The sequence below is a fragment of the Abramis brama genome (genome assembly GCF_963993115.1).
Source record: "Abramis brama genome assembly, chromosome: 2".
NCBI lineage: Eukaryota > Metazoa > Chordata > Actinopteri > Cypriniformes > Leuciscidae > Abramis > Abramis brama.
This window is the reverse complement of record NC_139964.1, coordinates 7,576,468-7,598,503: the sequence shown is the minus strand read 5'-3', so window position 1 is coordinate 7,598,503 and position 22,036 is coordinate 7,576,468. Positions and strand designations below refer to the sequence as shown.

At 37.8% G+C, this 22,036-nt stretch overlaps 2 protein-coding genes across 2 annotated transcripts in view; one reads left to right on the top strand and one right to left on the bottom strand.

Moving 5' to 3' along the window:
- The window catches only part of LOC311077566 (uncharacterized protein), a 578,304-nt gene that overhangs the window by 25,377 nt on the left and 530,891 nt on the right, over positions 1 to 22,036 (top strand). The gene's annotated exons all lie outside the window — the stretch shown is intronic.
- Positions 17,446 to 22,036, bottom strand: part of LOC311069356 (deoxynucleoside triphosphate triphosphohydrolase SAMHD1-like) — a gene marked incomplete at its 5' end in the record, with an annotated part of 179,328 nt that continues 174,737 nt past the window's right edge. Inside the window, 13 exons of the mRNA XM_084092431.1 lie at positions 17,446 to 18,622; positions 18,891 to 18,995; positions 19,129 to 19,221; positions 19,305 to 19,441; positions 19,614 to 19,702; positions 19,835 to 19,926; positions 20,136 to 20,244; positions 20,368 to 20,462; positions 20,546 to 20,695; positions 20,791 to 20,822; positions 20,976 to 21,047; positions 21,212 to 21,327; positions 21,629 to 21,789. Of these exons, the coding sequence (XP_083948557.1) occupies positions 18,419 to 18,622; positions 18,891 to 18,995; positions 19,129 to 19,221; positions 19,305 to 19,441; positions 19,614 to 19,702; positions 19,835 to 19,926; positions 20,136 to 20,244; positions 20,368 to 20,462; positions 20,546 to 20,695; positions 20,791 to 20,822; positions 20,976 to 21,047; positions 21,212 to 21,327; positions 21,629 to 21,789 (1,455 nt within the window). The 3' untranslated portion in view covers positions 17,446 to 18,418. The remainder of the gene's footprint in view (positions 18,623 to 18,890; positions 18,996 to 19,128; positions 19,222 to 19,304; positions 19,442 to 19,613; positions 19,703 to 19,834; positions 19,927 to 20,135; positions 20,245 to 20,367; positions 20,463 to 20,545; positions 20,696 to 20,790; positions 20,823 to 20,975; positions 21,048 to 21,211; positions 21,328 to 21,628; positions 21,790 to 22,036) is intronic.

Here is a 22,036-nt window from a genome sequence, read left to right as displayed (position 1 = left end):
TTTATTTTGATGTATTGACTAATATACTAAATAAAATAAGAACTTTAATGGAAACCATGGAAAATAATTTATTTTAATTACATCTCAGGTGTGTTGTCCAAAAATAATTTGTAAATGTATTTTAAATATGTTTAGTCTATAATATATACTTGTGCATTAATGCACTTGAAATGTATTTTTCCAATACATTTGCTTGTACAAATCATATTGTTGACATTTTTGTCTGTTTTATACATAATATTTGACAATAAAATGTAATTTATGAGAGGAGTCTTAGCATAATAGTAATGTGTTGTACTTTACAACTGTGAACAGAATACTTTCAATATCATTATGTTGTTCTTAGTCAATTAAACACACATTTAATTGTAATCAGACTACACTACACTGAACAAAAATATTGATTTTTAGTTAGGTGAAAGAGTCAAGTTTTGTCAATTTAGGCTAGAGTCTAACAACACAATTGAGTTAGAACAACTTCAACTTAAACAGAAAAGCTGAAATAAATAACCCTTTATATACTGTCTATGGAAATAACATTTAACCATGCATGAAATATACATAGACGGAAATATACGAACATGTTGTTTAATGCGCATGCGCCGGAAATACTACGTCATGATGCACTACTTCACTAGAGTTTGAAAAATGCGCTGTTAGGAGCTGTGTGCGCCTGCGCCCTTACATCTGCTCTCTGCTAAGGATTTGGTGCGACGTGACACAGTGGCTCCTGTCTCATCAATTTTTCCTGTTATTTTGCAGGTATTATTGTTACATATGCACACGAGATCTGTAATGCAAATGTATATGCCGCAGATATTTCGATTAATGACGTTCGGGGTTGTGAATATGTTGATATGCAGACTGTCCGCCATTTTGTGAACGCTGTAACACGAGGTGATTGTGAAATGCGTTTAATTCGATTCAACTTGACTCCATTTACAAGGTTATAGTGTTCATTATGAATTTACTTTAAAATTGTGTATGGTTTATTAAGTTATGTAGTATACATATAAAGATTGGATGCACTTTCTCAGGCAAATGTTTCAGACATACATTCAGCTGATGTAATAACGTTACTGTGTTATTTCCTGCCGCTGCAGAAAGAAAAATGAATGTTAAATATGTATGGTTTACATATGTTTATAAGGATCTTATGCAGCATAACATGTTAAGTCAACATAATTGTTAAATGCATAAAATATTCCTTTGACTCATTTGAGTAAGTTAGATGTACAAGAGTCTGTACAAAATGTATTGCCAAGACATCACACCTTGATCAAGCTAAAACACTACTATCAAGTCACTAACTATCCTTATAGCTTTGATGCTTTGAATCTTTTCCACCTGTGCATTTACATATGCCCCTATAACCATGTATTTTACAGGTAAAAATGAAGAAGGCTGCAGCATTGCTGTGGTAAATAGCCTACAGGAACATCCTTCATGAAGATAACTAGCTATGTGCGGCAAGCTTAAAATTCAAGATTACCTTTCTCAATTTGCATGGGTCTTGGGTTTGCATGGGTCATTTATCTATATTTGTGTAATTGATAAGTTATGTTTAATTCCCTGTAAAGTAGCAATACAAATGTTCTCTACTTTTAATCACTTTAAGCCCAGTGTCAGTGAAGATGGCGTGGTCAGTGGAATCCTGGTGTTTGTGGGAAATAGGAGCCTTGCCCAGCACTACGATGTGACCCTGATGACTGATTCATCACACGTTCATCAACAGTTAGCAGTCAAAAGTTTATGTACGCTTTACAGAATAAACTACTTCATCAGGGTAGTACTAAATAAAAAGAGAACACATTTTTGTGATCTCTCTTATTGCTAAAATTAACATTTTGCAGATACTGCAAGGTGTATATAAACTTTAAAGCACAACTGTATATCTATCAATTTCATTCATCTGAGCTAAATATAATAATGGACTGGATCTGTTTTATAAACAAATGTTTTCCTTCTGTTTTTTTGTTTGTTTGTTTTTCAAGGTATTTTTTCTGCCTCTTTGGAACATTTCCATTCACATTTACTCTGGAGAGCTTCTGGGACATTGACATAAACAGCACTTTCCAACAACTTCAAAAAAATTGATGACATGATTTTGGTTTTCTTGTTTTTGTGCCTTTGGTTTTCTTCATTTTTTTGTTTTGTTTTTAGACACTTATATTCACTGTAATGCTGGAGTAAGCATTTTGTCCTGTTTAATGTTGGTGCTATGTAAAGTGTGCTATGTTAATATTAGTTTATGTATTAGCCAACATGATCTGACAATTTTTTTTACAGTATTTATTAATCTTTGTTAATATTAGTTAATTAAAATAAAGTTTAAAGTTAGTTAATACAATTTATAGTCATTGTTCATGTGAGTTCACAGTGCATTAACTAATTTTAATACACAACTTTTGAATATAATAATGCATTATTAAATGTTGAAATTAACATTAACTAAGACTAATAAATGCTTAAAGTATTATTCATTCTTAGTTCATGTTAACTGAAGTAGTTAACTAATAATACCTTTTTGTAAAGCATTACCTGTTTGAATCTTAGTGTTGTACATGGAATGATACTTTTCTTCACATTTTGTTTGTATTAATTCATGGGTTGTGTGTTTGAGGTACTGTGTGTTTGCTTCTAAAATGATGCTTGTACTGGTAATCCCTAGGTTATGGGGACCAAATTACCTCAAAAGTATAGCAATACCAGTAAATTACATGCAAACAATCTTATAAATCCATACAGAATGATGTTTTCTGAAAATGTAAAAATGCTAAATGTTTTCTGTGATGGATAGGTTTAGGTACCTTTGTATGAGGGAGAAAATGATTGTGCATAATAAGCATCATTGTCCTCCAGACTCTTTATAAATGAGTTAAAGGGATAGTTCACTTTAAAATAAAAATTCTGTCATCATACTCGCCTTCAAAAGTTGTTTCAAACCTGTATGAATTTATTTCTTCTGCTGAACACCAAGGAAGATATTTAAAAAAATGTCTGTAACCAAACAGTTAACTGGTCCCATTGACTTCCATATTTTTTTTTTTCCCTATTATGGAAGTTAATGGGACCAGTTAAATGGTTGGTTACTGACATTCTTCGAAATATCATCTTTTGTGTTCAGCAGAAGAAATAAATTCATACAGGTTTGAAACAACTTGAGGGCGAGTATGACGAGATTTTCATTTTGAAGTGAACTATCCCTTTAAGGTGTTGTAACTGTTAATGCATAGTGTTTCTTTGGGGTTTTTTTTGTGCATCAACAGAAAGGTTTTTATGTATTTATTTTAGAGATTTTGTCAGTAAATGTACGTAGAGGGTTTTAAATTGAATTTGTGTTTGTAACTAGGTTAAGATTTTTTTTTATTCAAATTTGAAATAAATTGCAACTTTATTTTTTAAATTACAAATGTATTTATATAATACTGTACATGTATATTACATTAAAGTATTTTAGTCCACATTAATTGCTTGTCAGTATATTTGGAAGTACACTTTTATCATATTTCAAAGTTCAAATAAAAATGTATTAAAGTCCCACTTAAGTTGTTCCAAAAAAGCACTCTTAATTTCAACTAATTGCATTTAATTTGAGCTTAATCTGTGATACATTTGAAATCAATTACATGCAATACGTTTGTCGAAAACATTAATTCACATTTAAGTGTATTGTTAACTGACATTAAAGTACATTTTAGTTCACATTAATTGCTTGTCAGTGCATTGAGAAGTGCACTTTAAATCAATTTTAAAGACACTAGAAGCAATTATGAAAGTAAATATAAAGTTGTATTAAAGTCCCACTTAAGTTGTACCAAAAAATCACTCTTAATGACAACTTATTGCATTTTATTTCAACTTAATATGTGATATATTTCAAATCAATTATACTTAATGTGCATTCAGACCGGTGAAAACATTGCATTTGAGTTACACTTAAGTGTATACATTTAAAGTATATTATTTGTATAATAAGTACACTTTATAAAAGTACACTAAAGTGCTTTTTTTTTTCACAAGGGGAAGACCTGCTGTTAACAAGTTCTCAGCAGAGGAGGATTCAACAACTCCATAAACAGCATTACCAGCTTTATTTATTACTAACCAGACTGACTTTATTTCTGTCAGACGTCTACAGAAGTTTGTATTGAGAATTAACAGAGGTTTAGATGTTGACGATTTATTGAAAATGTATGATCACCATTATCGTGATGAGTGTTTGCTTTTGTTGGGCAGTTTGACTCTAGCTTATTTTTATGAGTGTTTGTGGGTTTTGTAACAGCTTTTACCAAAACATGTAATTTGTTGCAAAGATGTTCAGGTGATCTAGTTTTCAACAACAAAAGGTAGAGTGATGCACTTATATCATCACTGTCCAAAAGTGGTCATTTGATGTTTTATATTCACTAACAATACTCTCTTGCCACAGATTGGACATTTTGAATTTTTTTAATACATAATGGGGGAATTTTTTTTTAAACAAAGACATCAATAATCAGCATATGAATCTCAACAATGGTGACATGCTTCATGCTGCAATGCATGCTGGGAGCCACAATAGTATAAAACTCATGGCTCCCAGGATTCATTGCAGCATGAAGCATGTCACCATTGTTGAGATTCATATGCTGATTCTTGATGTGTGTGTCTTAGAAAAAAAAAAAAAAAAAATCCTATTATGTATTTAAAAAATTCCAAATGTCAAATCTGTGACAAGAGAGTATTGTTAGTGAATATAATCTATTAACATCAAATGACCACTTTTGAACAGTGATGATATAAGTGCATTTTTTTACTATCTGCTGTTAAAAACTATATCACCTGATTATCTTTGTTTTTGGCTTTCTTTGTAACAAATTACATGTTTTGGTAAAAGCTGTTACAAAAAACCCACATACTTGCAAGAAGAGTCAAACTGCCCAACTGAAGGAAACACTCATCACTATTATGGTGATCATACATTTTCAATAAATCATCAACATCTAAACCTCTGTTAATTCTCAATAAGACCTTCTGTAGACGTCTGACAGAAATAAAGTCAGTCTGGGGTGCGTTTCCCGAAAGCATCGTTGGCCAACTATGGTCGCAAGTTCCGTCGTTACCAATAGAGTTCAATGGACATTGCGATGAACTTGCGACCATAGTTGGCCAACTATGCTTTCGAGAAACGCACCCCTGGTTAGTAATAAGTGAAGCTGGTAATGCTGTTTATGGAGTTGTTTAATCCTCCTCTGCTGAGAATTTGTTAACAGCAGGTGTTCATCATTAATGCCCAATCATCACTTAATTAATCACTTAAGTATCTCATTAACTTTAACTCTGATTCAGAGTTATTTTAACTCTCTGTAGAGAGGGACCAAATGTTCTCTGAACAGAGTTAATTTAACTCTGGGGATTTTGCTGTGTAATTTCTCAAAGGTGGAAATGACATTTTAGCAGTTTTTCTGCAATATTAGCACACCTTCATGTCAGGCTTAGCTACCTATACTTTTGGACTTATTATGTTGTTTACTCGTAATAAACATAAATACATTATTTTCATATTTGTTGTACATAGTTCAACCTAACTACAGCCAAGGTGGAAATGACGCTGAATAAAAATATAAAATATAAAAATAAAAAAGCTGTGTATGGTGATGTGACCCAAAGGTGATGTTCATAATAATAAATTCTAGATAGAATAGCAATTGGCATTTTACAGCACCCTAGTGGCAATTTTGGGAACATGCCATGATAGCTTACAGCAACCTATTTTTGTGAAATCATACTCAAAATAAAAAAATACTGCAGGACTGGGACTTTCAGACCACTGTCGACATCTATACTTTATTTTTATAAAATATGTTATGATATTTACAATATTTCAGCTACACTTGAACAATAACTTTAACTTTTAACTTTTATCTAACTTCTTAACAGTTGGACAAAAAAAATGTATTCAATGAGTTCAATGAGTATACAAAACAAATTTATTGTGAAAGGATGAAAGGATGTGAGCAGCATGTAGACAACAAAAGAAAGCAGAGCCCAACCCAGCAGACGTCTATAACGTTAGGTTGACGTTGGACATGACGTCGGACAGACATTGCATTTTGGTTGAAAATGAAAATCGGGTTGAAGTCAAGTGAATTTGACATTGACTTAACGTTGGATTTTGTTTACGCAAAAACAATTAAATCTCAACGTCAGCTGACGTCGGTATTGGACATAAATTTAACATTGACATTAGATGTTGAATTTACATTGAATTTTGGTCACCCGATGTCGCAACCGAAATTTAACCAAATATCAACGTCTTATGACATTGTGTGCCTGCAGGGAATAATCTATTATGTCTCATTTAACAGACGCTTTTATCCAAAGCGACAAGTAGAAGAGCATTTAATACACACTCGGCACAATTCGGTGCGACGTGACGAGGTCCATACGGGTTCTGTTGTCTCACGTCTTACTGCATTACAGTAGGTTAAATCATAACAAGGAAACTTTACGCGTGATTCATGTCATCGCGACATACTGTAATACATTATACTTACAGTGTGTGTTTGAAAAAAGGATGTAATCGTCCTCTGCTTTTTTCTGGGGTGCATTTTACCCCAGACGGCCAAACAGCAAAGTGACTAAACGAACGAAAATTCGCAAGACCAACAAGAGATTTGAAGCTCATGGCAGACACGCCCAAGAGATGATTCGCCCTGTGATTGGCTGAATGTTAGTTCACTCAAGTCTAAGTAGTGATGGAGACGAGACCGCCTATGCCGAGTCCGAGTCAAGACCGAGTCTTTGAAGGGTCGAGACCGAGTCGAGACCGAGTCCGTTGTAAGAACTGATTTTCCTGTTAAAACAAAATACTGCAATAAAGCAGTAAAATGCACCCTGGACAGAAGATAGCAAAGACAGAGCACAGGCCATCGCCTGTCCAAACTGTCCTTCTTCCTTATCTCTGCATCACCCTCTCCCTCCCCCTCTCCCTCCTCTTCTCCCTCCCCCTCTCCCTCCTCAAGGCACTGAAAGTACATTAAGAATGTCTATATATCACATATGATGTATCTTGTGAATATGTTGGTTTTCCTTTTCATGTTTGGTGTCATTTTAAAGGGCACAGTGCGATTGGTAAAATGGTCTTAATTTCATTGCAGTCATTGGTTTAATGAAAAAGATTGGGAACTTGGAGAATCCTGTATCTCCTTTCTGGCTGATATCTCTTTACATCTCCTGAAACCAGGTGCTACCCCCCTGGGGTACATGGATTGGCCCAAACAACTCTAAACAACATTTGTTTAACCCCCTTCTGTTCTGATCTGGTATTTAAGGTGAGGGAACAGAGAAACCTTTGGGAATCTTTTACCAGGAGAATCTCCCACACAGTAATGCATGTCAGTATTTTCCTGTTGGAAAGCCCTGACACATTACTGTGTGTCTCTGTCAGGAAAACATTACTTACTTTTAGAGTCATCTTTGAGTAAATGATGTCATATATTTTTTGAATTGGCTTTTAATAATTTACTTCTGTAATTGGCATGATATATTTTTACCTGACAAATAAATGATAACCTTGATTTATTCTGAATTCTTCTGAAATCATTATTTCCAGTAGATTAATGTGTAGTCTGGTGTTTCCGCAAAACTTTGTCCAGAATAGATCAAACTGGAGGCACTTTGAATGGACCATGGGGCACATCTTAGGAAAACCTCCTGATTTCTGACTGTTCCCTGACTTAGCATGTTGTACGCTGCAAATATTATAAAAAATTACGCCTATGGGTCTGTAGTGCGCGACTGCATAGGGTAAAATACTTGCACTGCACCCTCTGACTATTTCAGGACTGGCTAGTTTGTGATCGTGAGCGCGCAGTCGCGACGTGACGTCTCAAAGCGACACTAGGTCCGTAATGAACGAATAATTGAAAGTATGGGATAATCAGAATTATCAAAGATCTAAATTAATTCATAATCAATGTTTATGATTATTTTCTAATCAGAAATACAATCTAAATTTGATTATCATTTGAAATTGGAGTCAGATTAAGAGTAGAGCTGAAGTAATACTAAAACTAAGTTCCAATAAATTAAGTGAACTTCACTGGAGCGCTGAAAAGGCATACACGCTTTAAACCTTCGCCAGGCCGTTGGATTCCGTCGTTGGGCCAATGGATGGTCCTTACACCGTTGGTTTTCAAATACAGTCGAGTCCGAGTCAAGACCGAGTCTTTGAGGAAGCAAGTCCGAGTCGAGGCCGAGTCTTTAGGAGTCGAGACCAAGACAAGTCAGTTTTCATATTCATGATTTAATATCACCCCAGTTAATAATCAACAGTTAGGCCTACATACTAAGCTAGATTGGGAATTGTTTAGAGGAGCAGTCTTAACATCTTAATATGGACTAATTTTCTAGTGGTATGTATTCTAGTGGACTAGTGATGGGGACGAGACCGCCTATGTCGAGTCCGAGTCAAGACCGAGTCTTTGAAGGGTCGAGTCCGAGTCAAGACCGAGTCTTTGAAGGAACAAGTCCGAGACGAGTCCGAGAAAGCAGAAATCGGTCTCGAGACCGGTCTCAAGTCCGAGACCGGACTCGAGTACTACATCACTAAGTCTAAGTAACAAATCAGAGAACACGGGCAGAAATATTGGTGCTGGGTCAAAAAAAAATGCGGGGGACAGAATCAAACTGTATGCGATATCATGGCATTTTATCTTAACACAGCGTGACTAGTTTGACCATTTACTGCACTTTGTTGTTCTTTTAACCATTTGCCTATAACGGCTATAAAATAGCTTATTGCCTCACAAAATAGAGTGGATATGCGTGAAAGGGACATAAGTTTATCTATATTTAAAAAAAAATAGACATGAATGAGACATGAGCAAACACAATCATACCCACTAAGCAAAATGATGTCCAAAACACGTCTTTTCAACGTCTTTGTCACAAAAGTTGAACGTTGAAAAGACGTCCACTGAGGAGCCAGAATGAAAGTTTTTATGACGTCTTTTTTTGACGTGTTCTGCACGTCCGATATCTAGACGTTTATCGAACCTTCGTACAAGTTTAAAAACTAGTTCAGATGTGGCCATTGTGGACATATTTCAACATCATTTATGGTCTCATTTAGACATAATTACTTTGACTATTGCTGTCAGATGATCTTAGTCAGAATTAACAGAGGTTTAGATGTTGATATTTGTTTAATTTGAAGTGTCACCATTGTGGTGATCAGTGTTTGCTTTAGTTGGGCTCTTGGTCCCCTTTCTTTTTACTTTAACTTTTCTTTGGCTGCTGTAACAGTGTGTTTGTGTAACACAATTGTTGAGGCAGAGAAAGCCTAGAAAAAGTTTGAGGTGTTATCAGCTCAATGTTGATGATGACATAATCATCATAAAATGGGCATCTAATATTGTGTTTAAAGGTTTATGTTTATATTTGGCGTTCATAACCACCAACCTTGTGGAACTGCAATATTGGTGCCAAAAGCATTAAAATGATCACTTATTTGAAGGTGTATAAAAAGCATGTGCACATGATGTTTTGAGCAAATGTATCATATAGTCACACACAGACATCAAGATTTTGCATATGATTCACAACAATGGTGACAATAAAAAAAAAAAAAGCTTCATGCTGCATTGCATGATGGGTAGCTTTCATAGTACAAAACTCATCCTTAATTCCCAAGCTTTTTTGTTTAGATTGTCACCGTTGTTGTGATTCATATCCAAAATCTTGATGTCTGTGTGTGACTATGTGATACACTTGCTCAAAACATCATGTGGACATGCTTTATATACCTTCAAATAAGTGATAATTTTAATGCTTTAGGCACCAATTTTGCAGATCCACAAGGACAGTGGTTATGAATGATGGTGGTTATGAATGCCAAAGCATCTGACAACATTTGATGCTTGTTCTGTGATGATTTCATCATCAACCATAAGCTGAAAACAGCTGATCTTACTTATTATTGTCTTTCGCTGCCAAAACAATTGTGTTTTACAAACACACAGTTAAAGCAGTCAAATAAAAGTTAAAGTAAAAGGAACGGGGACCAAGAGCCCAACTAAAGCAAACACTGATCACCACAATGGTGACACTTCAAATTAAACATCAACATCTAAACCTCTGTTAATTCTCACTAAGATAATCTGACAGCAATAGTCAAAGTAATTATGTCTAAATGAGACCATAAATGATGTTGAAATATGTCCACAATGGCCACATCTGAACTAGTTTTAACCTTGTACGAAGGTTCGATGAACGTCTAGATATCGGACGTGCAGAACACGTCAAAAAAAGACGTCATAAAAACTTTCATTCTGGCTCCTCAGTGGACGTCTTTTCAACGTCCGACTTTTGTGACAAAGACGTTGAAAAGACGTGTTTTGGACATCATTCTGCTTAGTGGGTAGACATCAGAAATGCTTCTGCAATGGCCTTAAACCCTCAATGTGTGTCAAGAGAAAATGTTTACAAGAAGATGTGGGTGATTTTTATTTCCTCTGAAAGCAGAAGTGAAATAATGTGGGATCCACAAATAGATCATAATAAATGACATGCAAATGACACTTTCTCCCATTCTTAAGACAAGGCTTAAGCCTAGTCCCAGACTAAAATGCCTGTTTTAAATGAAACTTGCGCTGGCATATCTTAAAATATGTCACTGTCATTGTTTTGTCTCGAGATGCACATCAGCAATGTTTTTTTTCACATCATCAGTGTTTCTCTGCTTGTCTTTCACACATATACATTTCACACACATCTCAACACTCTCCGCCCTGTTAACAGTGCAGATCTGGGTGGAACTGTTAGAGAATAAGGAAGAAGAAACGTGAGAAAGACTGACGGAGGATCTGTGTACTTCTAATGATAGAGACTTTCATCACATTCAAGGAACACATTTGATCAGTTCTCTCCAGCGCTCTTCACTCATGAAGCGTCTGTCGGAGGATCGGTGTCCATCAGCTGTAAGAACGTCAGGAGTCAAACACAGAGGCTTTTCTGCAGAGGAGATCAGCCCAACATCTGTGTCCGAGACGGAGTTCGTGTTTCATCCAATACGAGAACAAACAGCCAATTCTCTCTAACGGACGAAACCTCAGCTGGAGTCTTTACTGTGGACATCAGCAATCTGACAGAAGAGGATTCTGGGAAATACTGGTGCGGTGAGGAGACTTCTGGATCGTTCGTATTCATTGAAGTTCATCTGAATGTGACTCAAGGTAAAACATCTTTCAGCACAATGGTGACCAAGAAAAAACTCAGACATACCAGAAAACCTTTTAAATTCCAAAATAATAGAAAATTAAAAACTAACAAAACTATATTAATATTGAGCAAAACACATTAAATAACTTTAACTTTAACATACTCTCTTTTAACAGTCAGAAGCAAAGCATGCTGGGAACTAGAAATCTGCTGTAACTCATTCCACACTGTTAACCCTTGCTGTAAAAAAAGGCCAAATTCTGACAATATCATACCATTTTCCATTAAAACAGTAATATACCGTAGAAAACAAAACTAGAATACAGGAATATACTGTAAATGAACATTGCTCAAAATCGACACTCAGAGGCTGTTTTCCCAATCACACCCTATACCCTCATTCACTATTCCCTACATTTGTTCACTAATATAGTCCCCTTGACAGAGTGAATGAAAATAAGTGAGTGAATTGAGACACTGATGAACACCTGATAAGCAGAATCACTGAAGGACAGAGAAACAAGAACAGAAAAAAGAGAAACACAAGAACTACAACTGACTTCCAGCAACACTGAGTGTGAAACCAGTTTACGATTATTTATTTCATACATGTACAAAAGTTCTTGTTGAGAATTAACAGAGATTTAGTTAATAATAAAGTTTGTTGTCACCATGATGGAGATCAGTATTTGCTTTAGTTGGTCTCTTGTCCCTTGACTTCTTACCATTCATCTCTCTCTGGCTGCTGTAACAGTGAGTTTATAAAACACAATTGTTATGGCAAGAAAGAGCCGAGAGGAAGATGATCAGGGGTTTTTGGCTTTTGTGATGATTTAATATTCATCCTGGACATGTCTGATTCTCTGATCTTTCCTGTATTTATTATTTGAATTTATGGGTATTTCATATTTAGCATATATTTGTGAATCTATAAAATGAAATCAATATTTCTGTAACCAGGTCTTCTGAAGAATATTGTAATCATATAGTGCATTAAAACATTTTTAACTTCTGCTTGGCTCAGACACACACAGATATATATCAACAATCAGCACATGAATCTCAACAATGGTGACAATCAAAAGCATGTCGCAATGCATGCTGGGTTGCAGGATAATATAAAACTCCCAGCATGCACTGCTGCAGGAATACATAAATATATATTGCCACCATTGTTGTGATTCATGTGCTAAATTGTGATATCTCTGTGTTTCTAACAGACAGTGTAGCTCTGTTTCTCTGGTTATGCATCATGTGTTAAAAAAAAATAATCATTGTAATTTATTGCTGTGGTTTCACAGTGGTGCTAATGAAACACTTTTGATTGAGGATTAAACTCTGAATAAGTGAGAATGAATTCCTTAGTGAATGAACAGGCAATATGATGATTTTGTCATCATAATCATTATAACTGCAATCATTCATAAACTGTGTGTGTGCACAAGTGTGACTTGCAAAAACGCAGCAAAAGAAACATTAATGTTTTAGCATCAACATCCCAACTAAAGCAAGCACTGATCTATATAATGGTAACTTCAAACCAAACATTTTCAATTAAACATCTCAATAACAACTTCTGTAGATGTATGAAATAAAGTCATACTGGTTAATAATAAGTGTAATAATGTGTAATGGCTGGAAGTCAGTTGTAGGTCTTGTGTTTCTCTATTTTCTGTTCTAACAGCAGGTGTTCATCACTAATGCTCAACAATCACTTACATATTCCCTTAATTATCTCACTGCAACACTGTCTCAGGCTACGTTTACACGGAAACGATCTGAAGAGAAAACGCAAAAGTGATCACTTTTTATTCTGCGTTTAGACGAGCGTTATCGGGGGGATAATCTGCGTGCATATGGTGACGCAAAAGTGTGTGAAATTCAATGTAGTATGCACTCCAGGCGGCTAGGTGGCAATGTGAAGCACTGATCGGTGCCTTCACTGTCTAGCAAACTTTTGCGTTTTTTACCATTTAGACGGAAACGCGACGGTGGAGCGTTTTTAAGATTTCCACTCTGGAGGGTGGTTTCACTTTTTTGCGTTTTTAAGCTCCGAAAACGCCGTCGCCATCTAAACGAAAGGCACATCTGATAAAATATTTTTACGTTTTCACCCGCGAGCGTTCTCGTGTAAACAGGGCCTCAATGTTACTTTTACTCTTTGTAGTGTGGATTTCCCTGTGGGGTTGAAAGGGTTAACAGTGTAAGATAAAAAGACACACCCACAAAATGTATGTTAACAGTAATAAACTGTAAGTTATAAAACAGGTATATACTGGCAACACTGTTGCCAGTAGTTTACTGTAAAATTAATTGGTAACACTTTACAATACAGGTGCACTAATCTGCATTCATTCATGCTTAATTAATGCACAGATAATAATGTGTTAATGTATGACTCATGAAGAACTAAACCATTAATTAATGATTACTGCATCAGCAACTAATAAAGATTCTAAATGATTAATAGATTAAGTAATATATGAATTGTTATTAATTACATGTGTCATAATGTATTAATTCCTTAATAACTTATTTTATTAACTAAAAGTGTAAATTAATGCGTTAATTACCACAGTTGGTCAAAGCTATGTACTTCAACTTCCAGTTGTCTGCTTTAATTAATCATTAACTAATGATTTGCAAATGTATCATTATGTTATGACTTTACTTGTTGAGGCACATGACTATTAACTAATTGTTAAGTAATATGCCTTAGTTAAGCATGAATTAATGCTTATTAGTGCACCCTTATTGTAAAGTGTTACCAATTAATTTTTTGGGTCACCATTGTACAGAAGAGTAGAGCCTGTGCTTCAGTCCAGGAGAAGATCTACAAACATTGATGATTTGCTGCATGTTGCTTTATTTAACAGGCGGTGACTATGTAGTTGCTGGTCCAGTGGAAATCTCTTTATTTACAAAAGTTTTGTTGTGGTTTCAAATGAAATAAGTTCACAGTAATACTTTGCTCACGTTATTAATGCATTATAAATTTTAGTTAATACATTTAAATGACAGTTGGTCAATTTAAGGCAGTCGGTTTCTGCAAGTGAAATTAGTTAACTCGAGTTTTAGTGCATTTTACAGTAACATACTGTAGATTATAGTAAAAAACTGCACAATTAACAGTAAATTACTGGCAACAGTGTTGCCAGTATTTTACTGTAAAAAAACCCGGTAAGGTCTAACAGTGTGAACAATTCCAGAGTTCACCTTTAGGCAATTCGACAATCACAATTGCTACTTTTTTCTTTAGTATTATTTTAGCATAATATCCACTGAAGTGTGCTTGCTTTGATGTTGTATTTTGTACTTTTAGCATAGCCAGTTTTATTTTCAGTTTTGTGAAATGCTCTTTCTTTAATATTTTGAAACATTATTTTCAGTGTTATTTACTTTCTGTAAGCAACTTAGATCAGGCTACAGTTTCATAAAAAAAAAAAAAAAAAAAAAAAAACAGTTTTTGGAACAATTAATTAATTGCTCAAGACTCATGAAATCATATTTAACGATACTGGTTACTCACGTAACCTCGGTTCTCTCTAGAAGAGGGAACGAGTATTTGCGTAAGTTTAGCTTACGCTACGCTACGGGAAAAGTCATCTTTTCTCGAGATACTGAAGCCAAAAATTATCCTTAATTTTCATATATTGTCCACGCAGTGCAGCAGGCAGCTAGCAGAGCTAGAGCGAGCAATACTGCGTGCTCATTGGCTGCCGCGCGGCAACTGCTTTAGCCTACCGGTGAGCCCGGCGTGACGTCACGCCCAATGAGGGCGCACGCGCCCTCGCGCGTCACAGCCCGCCAGAATGGGCGGCGTCAGAGCGTATATAAGGAAGGCTCGGAGGCTAAAACTCTGGTTTCTGTCGAATGAAGCGACATGAGCTCGCGGCGCGAGCACGGCAGGGAACGCAAATACTCGTTCCCTCTTCTAGAGAGAACCGAGGTTACGTGAGTAACCAGTATCGTTCTCTTACGAGAGGTTCTCTCGTATTTGCGTAAGTTTAGCTTACGCTACGGGAACCCCATTGTCAACGCCGTGCGCGCCTTGCATCCACATATAAACCCCCGGGAGACCCGGGGGGTCTAAAAGTGGAAGAACAGGTGGCCAGCAGAGCGGGCCAACACGTGTCCATAAGCACTCATAGGGAAAAAGGATAGAACGGCGAGGCCGGTCTAAATATCACTGACATACCCTGAGGTGCAGCTCGACCAGGAGAGCTAAATCGAGTAACTAGCCTGCGCACACATAAGCAGGACATAGACCCGACTAGACTGACAGAAGTTTAGCCTGCAGGGCGGGAACTTCCAGGTTATAGAACCTGACAAATGTAGAGGGGGAGGCCCAGCCCGCCACCATATAAATATCCTGAATGGAAATCCCGCTGGACCATGCCCACGATGAGGCCATGCCTCTGGTGGAATGAGCCCGTATGCCCAAAGGGCATTAAAAACGGTTTTAAACGTCAGGTATCTCAACTCCGTAGAGCCCAGGGGAGCACCGAAAGACCCAGGCTTTCTAAGTGACTGAGAAGCACCATCCCGTGGGAAGCGAGCGCTTCCGCCGATTGCGCCAGAATGAGCCAATCGTCCAGATAGTTCAGAATTCGCATCCCCTGTGATCTCAGGGGAGCGAGAGCCGCATCCATGCACTTCGTAAAGGTACGGGGTGCCAGAGACAGGCCGAACGGAAGGACGGTGTATTGATATACCTGGCCGTCGAAGGCGAATCTAAAGAATGGCATGTGACGGGGTATAATCTGAATCTGAAAGTATGCGTCTTTCAGATCGAGAGAAATAAACCAGTCCCTCGGGCGAATTTGCGCGAGGATTTGTTTGGTCGTGAGCATTTTGAACGGCCGTCTCATGAGAGCTTTGTTCAAATATCTCAGATCTAATATAGGTCTGAGCGCTCCGACTTCTTGGGAACGAGGAAATAACGGCTGTAAAAGCCTGCCTTGGTCAAAGAAGGGTGAACTCTCTCTATGGCCCCTTTGTGCAATAGTTTCGCTATTTCTGTGTGAAGCAGATGGGCTGCTTCTGAGCTCACCACTGTCTCGACGCGCGTTCGACGGACGGCAAATGAACTGTAGCGAATAGCCCCGTATTACTGTATTCAGTACCCATTTCGAGGCCCAGGTTCTCAACGGCCAAAGTGAGGAGGCGGAGAAGCTCGGCGTCCACACTGGCGTGGGTCCTACCAGACTCGCGTGTAGAGGAAGGGGCGGAGCGGTGAGAACCGGTCCACCCTTCACTGTCTGATGCCAGGAGAGAGCAGCTGTCCAGAAGAGCGTCGTCCTCCGCTTCATCCCCTGAGGCGACGGCACCGAGGGCGAGAGCCGGCGGCGGCGCGTCGGGAAGCGGAGGTGGAGAGGGGGAGAGCGAGGCTCGAGGGAGGAGTTCCGGCGAAAGCCTGACTCGCATCTCGGGCTCCGGTGGTCTCTGGGAGCGGCGCTTCTTCTTCCGCGGCACAGAAACTGGAGCGGGGTCAGCGTTGAACAAGGCGAGTCGAGCCCGCAGGGTCGACATCGTCAGTTCTTCGCAGTATTCACAGCCACCCGAAGCAATGGCAACGGCAGCGTGGTCACGTCCCAGGCAGAGAGCGCAGATCACATGGCGGTCTCTATCGCTGAGGTGAGAGCGGCACGAGCCGCAGGAATTACGAGGCATTTTGCAACAAACGCCTCTGCTCTTTTAGTGTCGTGTGAAGCGAAACACACACACAAAACAAGCAATGCAAGAGAAAGGATATATGTCGCCGGATAGCTGAGCTGGCACGGCAGGCTGAAGGCGGCGAAAACTCGTCCGGCTTCTCCAGGCGCTGTCCTACGCTGGCTCGATGCTTTCTCGACGGCGGCGGCTTCTCTCGGAGAACAGCGATGCAGAGAGCTTCGCTGAAGAGACAGAAACCAGAGTTTTAGCCTCCGAGCCTTCCTTATATACGCTCTGACGCCGCCCATTCTGGCGGGCTGTGACGCGCGAGGGCGCGCGCGCCCTCATTGGGCGTGACGTCACGCCGGGCTCACCGGTAGGCTAAAGCAGTTGCCGCGCGGCAGCCAATGAGCGCGCAGTATTGCTCGCTCTAGCTCTGCTAGCTGCCTGCTGCACTGCGTGGACAATATATGAAAATTAAGGATAATTTTTGGCTTCAGTATCTCGAGAAAAGATGACTTTTCCCGTAGCGTAGCGTAAGCTAAACTTACGCAAATACGAGAGAACCTCTCGTAAGAGAACTTGCTTCTGCATCCTTGTTCATTAAACTGATTAATTAGTAGATGAATTAGTGATTCATTAATCACAAGACACATCTATGAAGAAGAGAAACTAATACACAAAATAAAGGAAGGACCATCACATTTATTAGATACGAGATAATAAATCATTGCTTCACCATTGCTGTTACTGCAGTACAGTTTATTTGTCAGTGTCCGACAACAAGATTTAAAACATTTTTTTCATAAAATAATAACCCATGTTTTCCCAGAATCGCACACAAAAAAGTAACCTCCTAAATCTAAACCTCCTAAAGTAACCTCCTAAATCTAAACCTCCTAAAGTAACCTCCTAAATCCTAAGAAAAGGTGAAAGATTTGATGTAGGACAAATAATTCCTTGTTCAATTCAATCCATAAAAATATGTAACCGGACTCTACTCTACTTTACACACACAAAAAAACAAAAAAAAAACACACACAAAATATGAAATAATCCATCAATTACCTATATCTATCAATCACCCCACAAACCTGTCAAAGCATAACCCTTCACCATCCTCTACGTTTAGTTGCTAACTGAGTCTATAACCAGCATCCAACACCACATTTTGTGAATAAGCAAATAGAGCTGCTCAAACTATTTATATCAGTAGTTATGGCCAAATATTCTACTGTATATGTGAAGAACTGAAATATCCCAACAGGCAGCACTTCAGTTTTACCCAAGGTCAACTCCTTTTAAAAGCAGTGATTGGCTTTACTATACATCTATGACAAGTTCTTCCTCTGACTGAATAAAAATGCAATTTTTTATTTTTTTTATTATAATTAACAGTCCTTGATTTTAAAATATTTTCCATTATACTTTCATAATCTGTATATTTCTTCAATGGCACAGACATGAATGATCTTTCATCTCCTTGATAATAAAGTATCTCAGTAGTTCATTCATTAAACAAACCGACTCTGCAGCCATAAACTTTAGATATTATAAATCATACACGGAGTCCAAAATTGTCTTTACACCACTTCTTAAAGCACTTCTCAGCCTCTTCCACCTTCTTCTTCTCCTCCTCCTCCTCCTTCTTCTTCTTCTTCTTCTTCTCCTCCATCTTATCTTCAGCTGTCTGATCATCAGTTCTTCTGTAATAAACTCTGACAAGCTCTTCATTAAACTTCTTTGGCAGGAAACTGGACAACTGTCAACACAAGACAAATATCACACACAATGAGTTTTATAAAGAGACTCAATCACAGAGTAAATGAAGTACACTGTAAACTTCACTGAGCCGAACAAGACTCAGTTCAAGCTCCAGTCCAATTGGTTTAACAAAAGAACATTATAAAGGAATAAATGGCACAAATTTGGAAAGATTATGCAATGATCTGAAATAAAACAGTTTGAGTGTCACGAATACCTGATAATCTTTAAGAACGGAAATAAAACAGTTTGAGTGTCATGAGTACCTGATAATCTTTAATGGTTGAAGCTTGGTTGGGATTCCTCTTGCTGTAGAAATAAACGGATTCAATGGGGTTTTTGTCCTTCATGCCGTGATCCAGATCAACCACCTGAGCTTGTGAGAACATGAGATTCACTAAACAATTCTGTTTTATTTCAGTGTAAAAACATGCATCTTAGTCACTAAACACATGTAATCTGGTTTAAGTATGTAAATCTGCTCTGAAATAAGATATAACTTACATAAACTGGTAATTCTTCAGCGTTCAGAGAAACAGTCGGGTCAGTGGGTTTGTACTTCTGCACTGCGGCTTTCCATGATTTCATCAGAATTTCCTGGATTTTCAGATTTGAGAGGGTTTGTTAGTTTTATAAGGTTAATCAAACAGTAAATCAGTGTTTTTCAGTTTCTGTTCAACCTTTGACTTGTGTTCCTCAGTCAGATGAGCTTCTCCCACAAACTTTGGCAGTTTTCTCCTGACGATCTTGTCCAGGATGTTTCTGGATTCCTGCAGGTTTGGAGCAGTGGAGGACGAGATCTGCTCAAAGATCCCATCTGACACAACAACAGAAGATTCATTATTATACATGTTATTTCATATGTCCTGAGACACATAACCACATGTTTCATAAGAGAGAATATGTTTATCCTGATTATGGTAATCCGGTATATCTTTAGCTCTTTTAGCTTTGAGTTTACATGTTTTTCACCTGTTCTTTGAGCTGACCTGTGAGTTTGCTGTATTCCTCTGCTGTCTTTATGGCTTCAGAAAGTTTATAAAGCTCACCATCAGCTAGTGCGAGCGCTTCTGCAAACCTAACACATTTGAGTTAGTGTTTCAACATTTGAAGAATCACAGTCTAATGCTGAATTTGTGTAAGAAGAATACGTCATGTAGCAGATTAAATATTGTGAAATCTCATATTCACTGCAAACAGAGAGACTCACCTCTCTTCAATGATGTTGCAGATCTTGTGCTGGTAGGCCTGGCGATGGAGAGTGTATCGAGTGCGAAACATGTCATAAACATTATCTGCCTCCTGTTAGACATACAAACACCAGAGTCACAGATCCAGTTCCCATAATGCAGTGTTCACATTCAACAGCTAATGTTACTTCTGAAGTTTTAAGCAAAGAATATAAATATAAAACGGAGTAGATGAATCTTGAATATACTCAGAACGTCATACATTCAGTATGTGTGTGTCTTTGATTAGTAATCAAAGTGTGTTATAATTGTATCAGGCACCTTGTCTCTAAAGCAGATGTGATTTCTCCCGTTCACTTCACAGACTCGAGCGAACTTCAGCAGACGCTGATGGTCAAAGCTGTTTCGAATGCCAAGGTGATGACAGTCTCTGAGAAATAAACATTAAATATAAATATAAAAAGGATATGTAAATGAGAGGATAATTTGGCTCAAAGTTATAATAGATTCTACATCACAGTACCATCTGTGCAAAATGCCTAATAATATGTACCGTGCAAAATAGTCCCATTTGTCCACATCAATGCCGTTCTGTTTGTTTGCCACAATCTCATACAGGAAGGATTTGACTTTGCCTTCATATTTCCACTGAAAATAAAAGTAAAGGCTGTATGTAAATGAGGCTTCATTCATGCTAACACATCAATAACAGATGAAGTATCAGTATGAACCTCAGCAACTGAATCTTTTGCCCCTTCGATTAACTCTTTAATGAATTTGACGTCTTTATCATCCAGTCCGTGCTCTTTCAACACATTCTCATTCTCAGTCTTCAAACTCTTCACAATGTCATCAAACATCAGCACTGACATCTGCTCATGCTACAGTAAAGACACAAAGACAGATGAAATCATAAATACATACATTACAGAAACCAACAGCTCTGAGTGTGTGTGAGCAGTGTGTTCATTCTCACCTTCCACTTCTCAGGGATGTCATCAGGCAAGCCTAAGAAAAAAACGTAGGTCTCATGTGGATTGTAAGTCATGTTATGCACATTAACTAACTCTTTCAATTTCCCAGACTTACATGGCTTGAGTTCTCCATGTCCAAATGTAACAATAACATGAGTAAGAAATGTGCATGTCCACAAACACTTACCTCTGTCTATTTTCTTTTGTTTTGCTTTAGGAATAACCAGACCATCAAATACATGGGAAAATGGACCATGACCTAAAAAATAAAGAGAAAATGGATAATTCTAGGTATGGTTATCCTAAATCAATGCTCGATTTGACAAGGGTTTGGGTGAGTTTAGACTCCATGACAAATACAAAAAACAAAAAACACTGAATAGTGGATTATTTTCACTTTCCATGTGCATTAGTGATACTCACCCAAGTCGTGACACAGTCCAGCGATCTGAACACACAGGAAATCCTCTTTGGTGATTTTGAGCTCTGGCTGATTGTAATGAAGAGTCTTGACCAGACAACCTGCTAAATACGCCACTCTAACACACACACACACACACACACACACACACACACACACACACACACACACACACACACACACACACACACACACACACAATACCAAAGTTTATACCTAAGTTTTAAGAACACTGAATAGCAAATATATTTGTATTATTTTACTTGCATGCCATGTAAACACATCAACAACATCAGAGAACTGTGAACATGCAAACGTATATTATTTAAAAATATTAACTTTAAATCTCTAAAATTATTAACTTAAATACAATTACTTAAACAACCTAGAATTTTTTATCTGAATATATAATATCTTACCCAATAGAGTGTTCAAAGCGATTGTGAGAAGCTCCCGGATACACCAGATATTTTCCTCCGAGTTGTTTGATGTGTCGGAGTCTCTGAAACTGAGGAGTGTCGATGATCTTCACCAGCAGGGGGTGCAGCGCAATGTGACCATGAATGGGGTCGTTGAAGATCTACAAAAGATACAGGTTTATGTATTACCAACGTAATGACCCTAACATTAGTTGCTTTTCCACTGTCGGGTCAATGCGAGTCAGGGCTAACAACGTGTCAGACAAGCCCAATAGCCTCAGACCTCAAGCACAGAGCACATAATCAATTTGCATTTCCACTGTTGGGCCAGTAGCCCCTCAGCCAGGGGCGTAGTTTGTGGGGGGGATGGGGGGGAGATAACCCCCCCAATATTTAAATCTATGCATT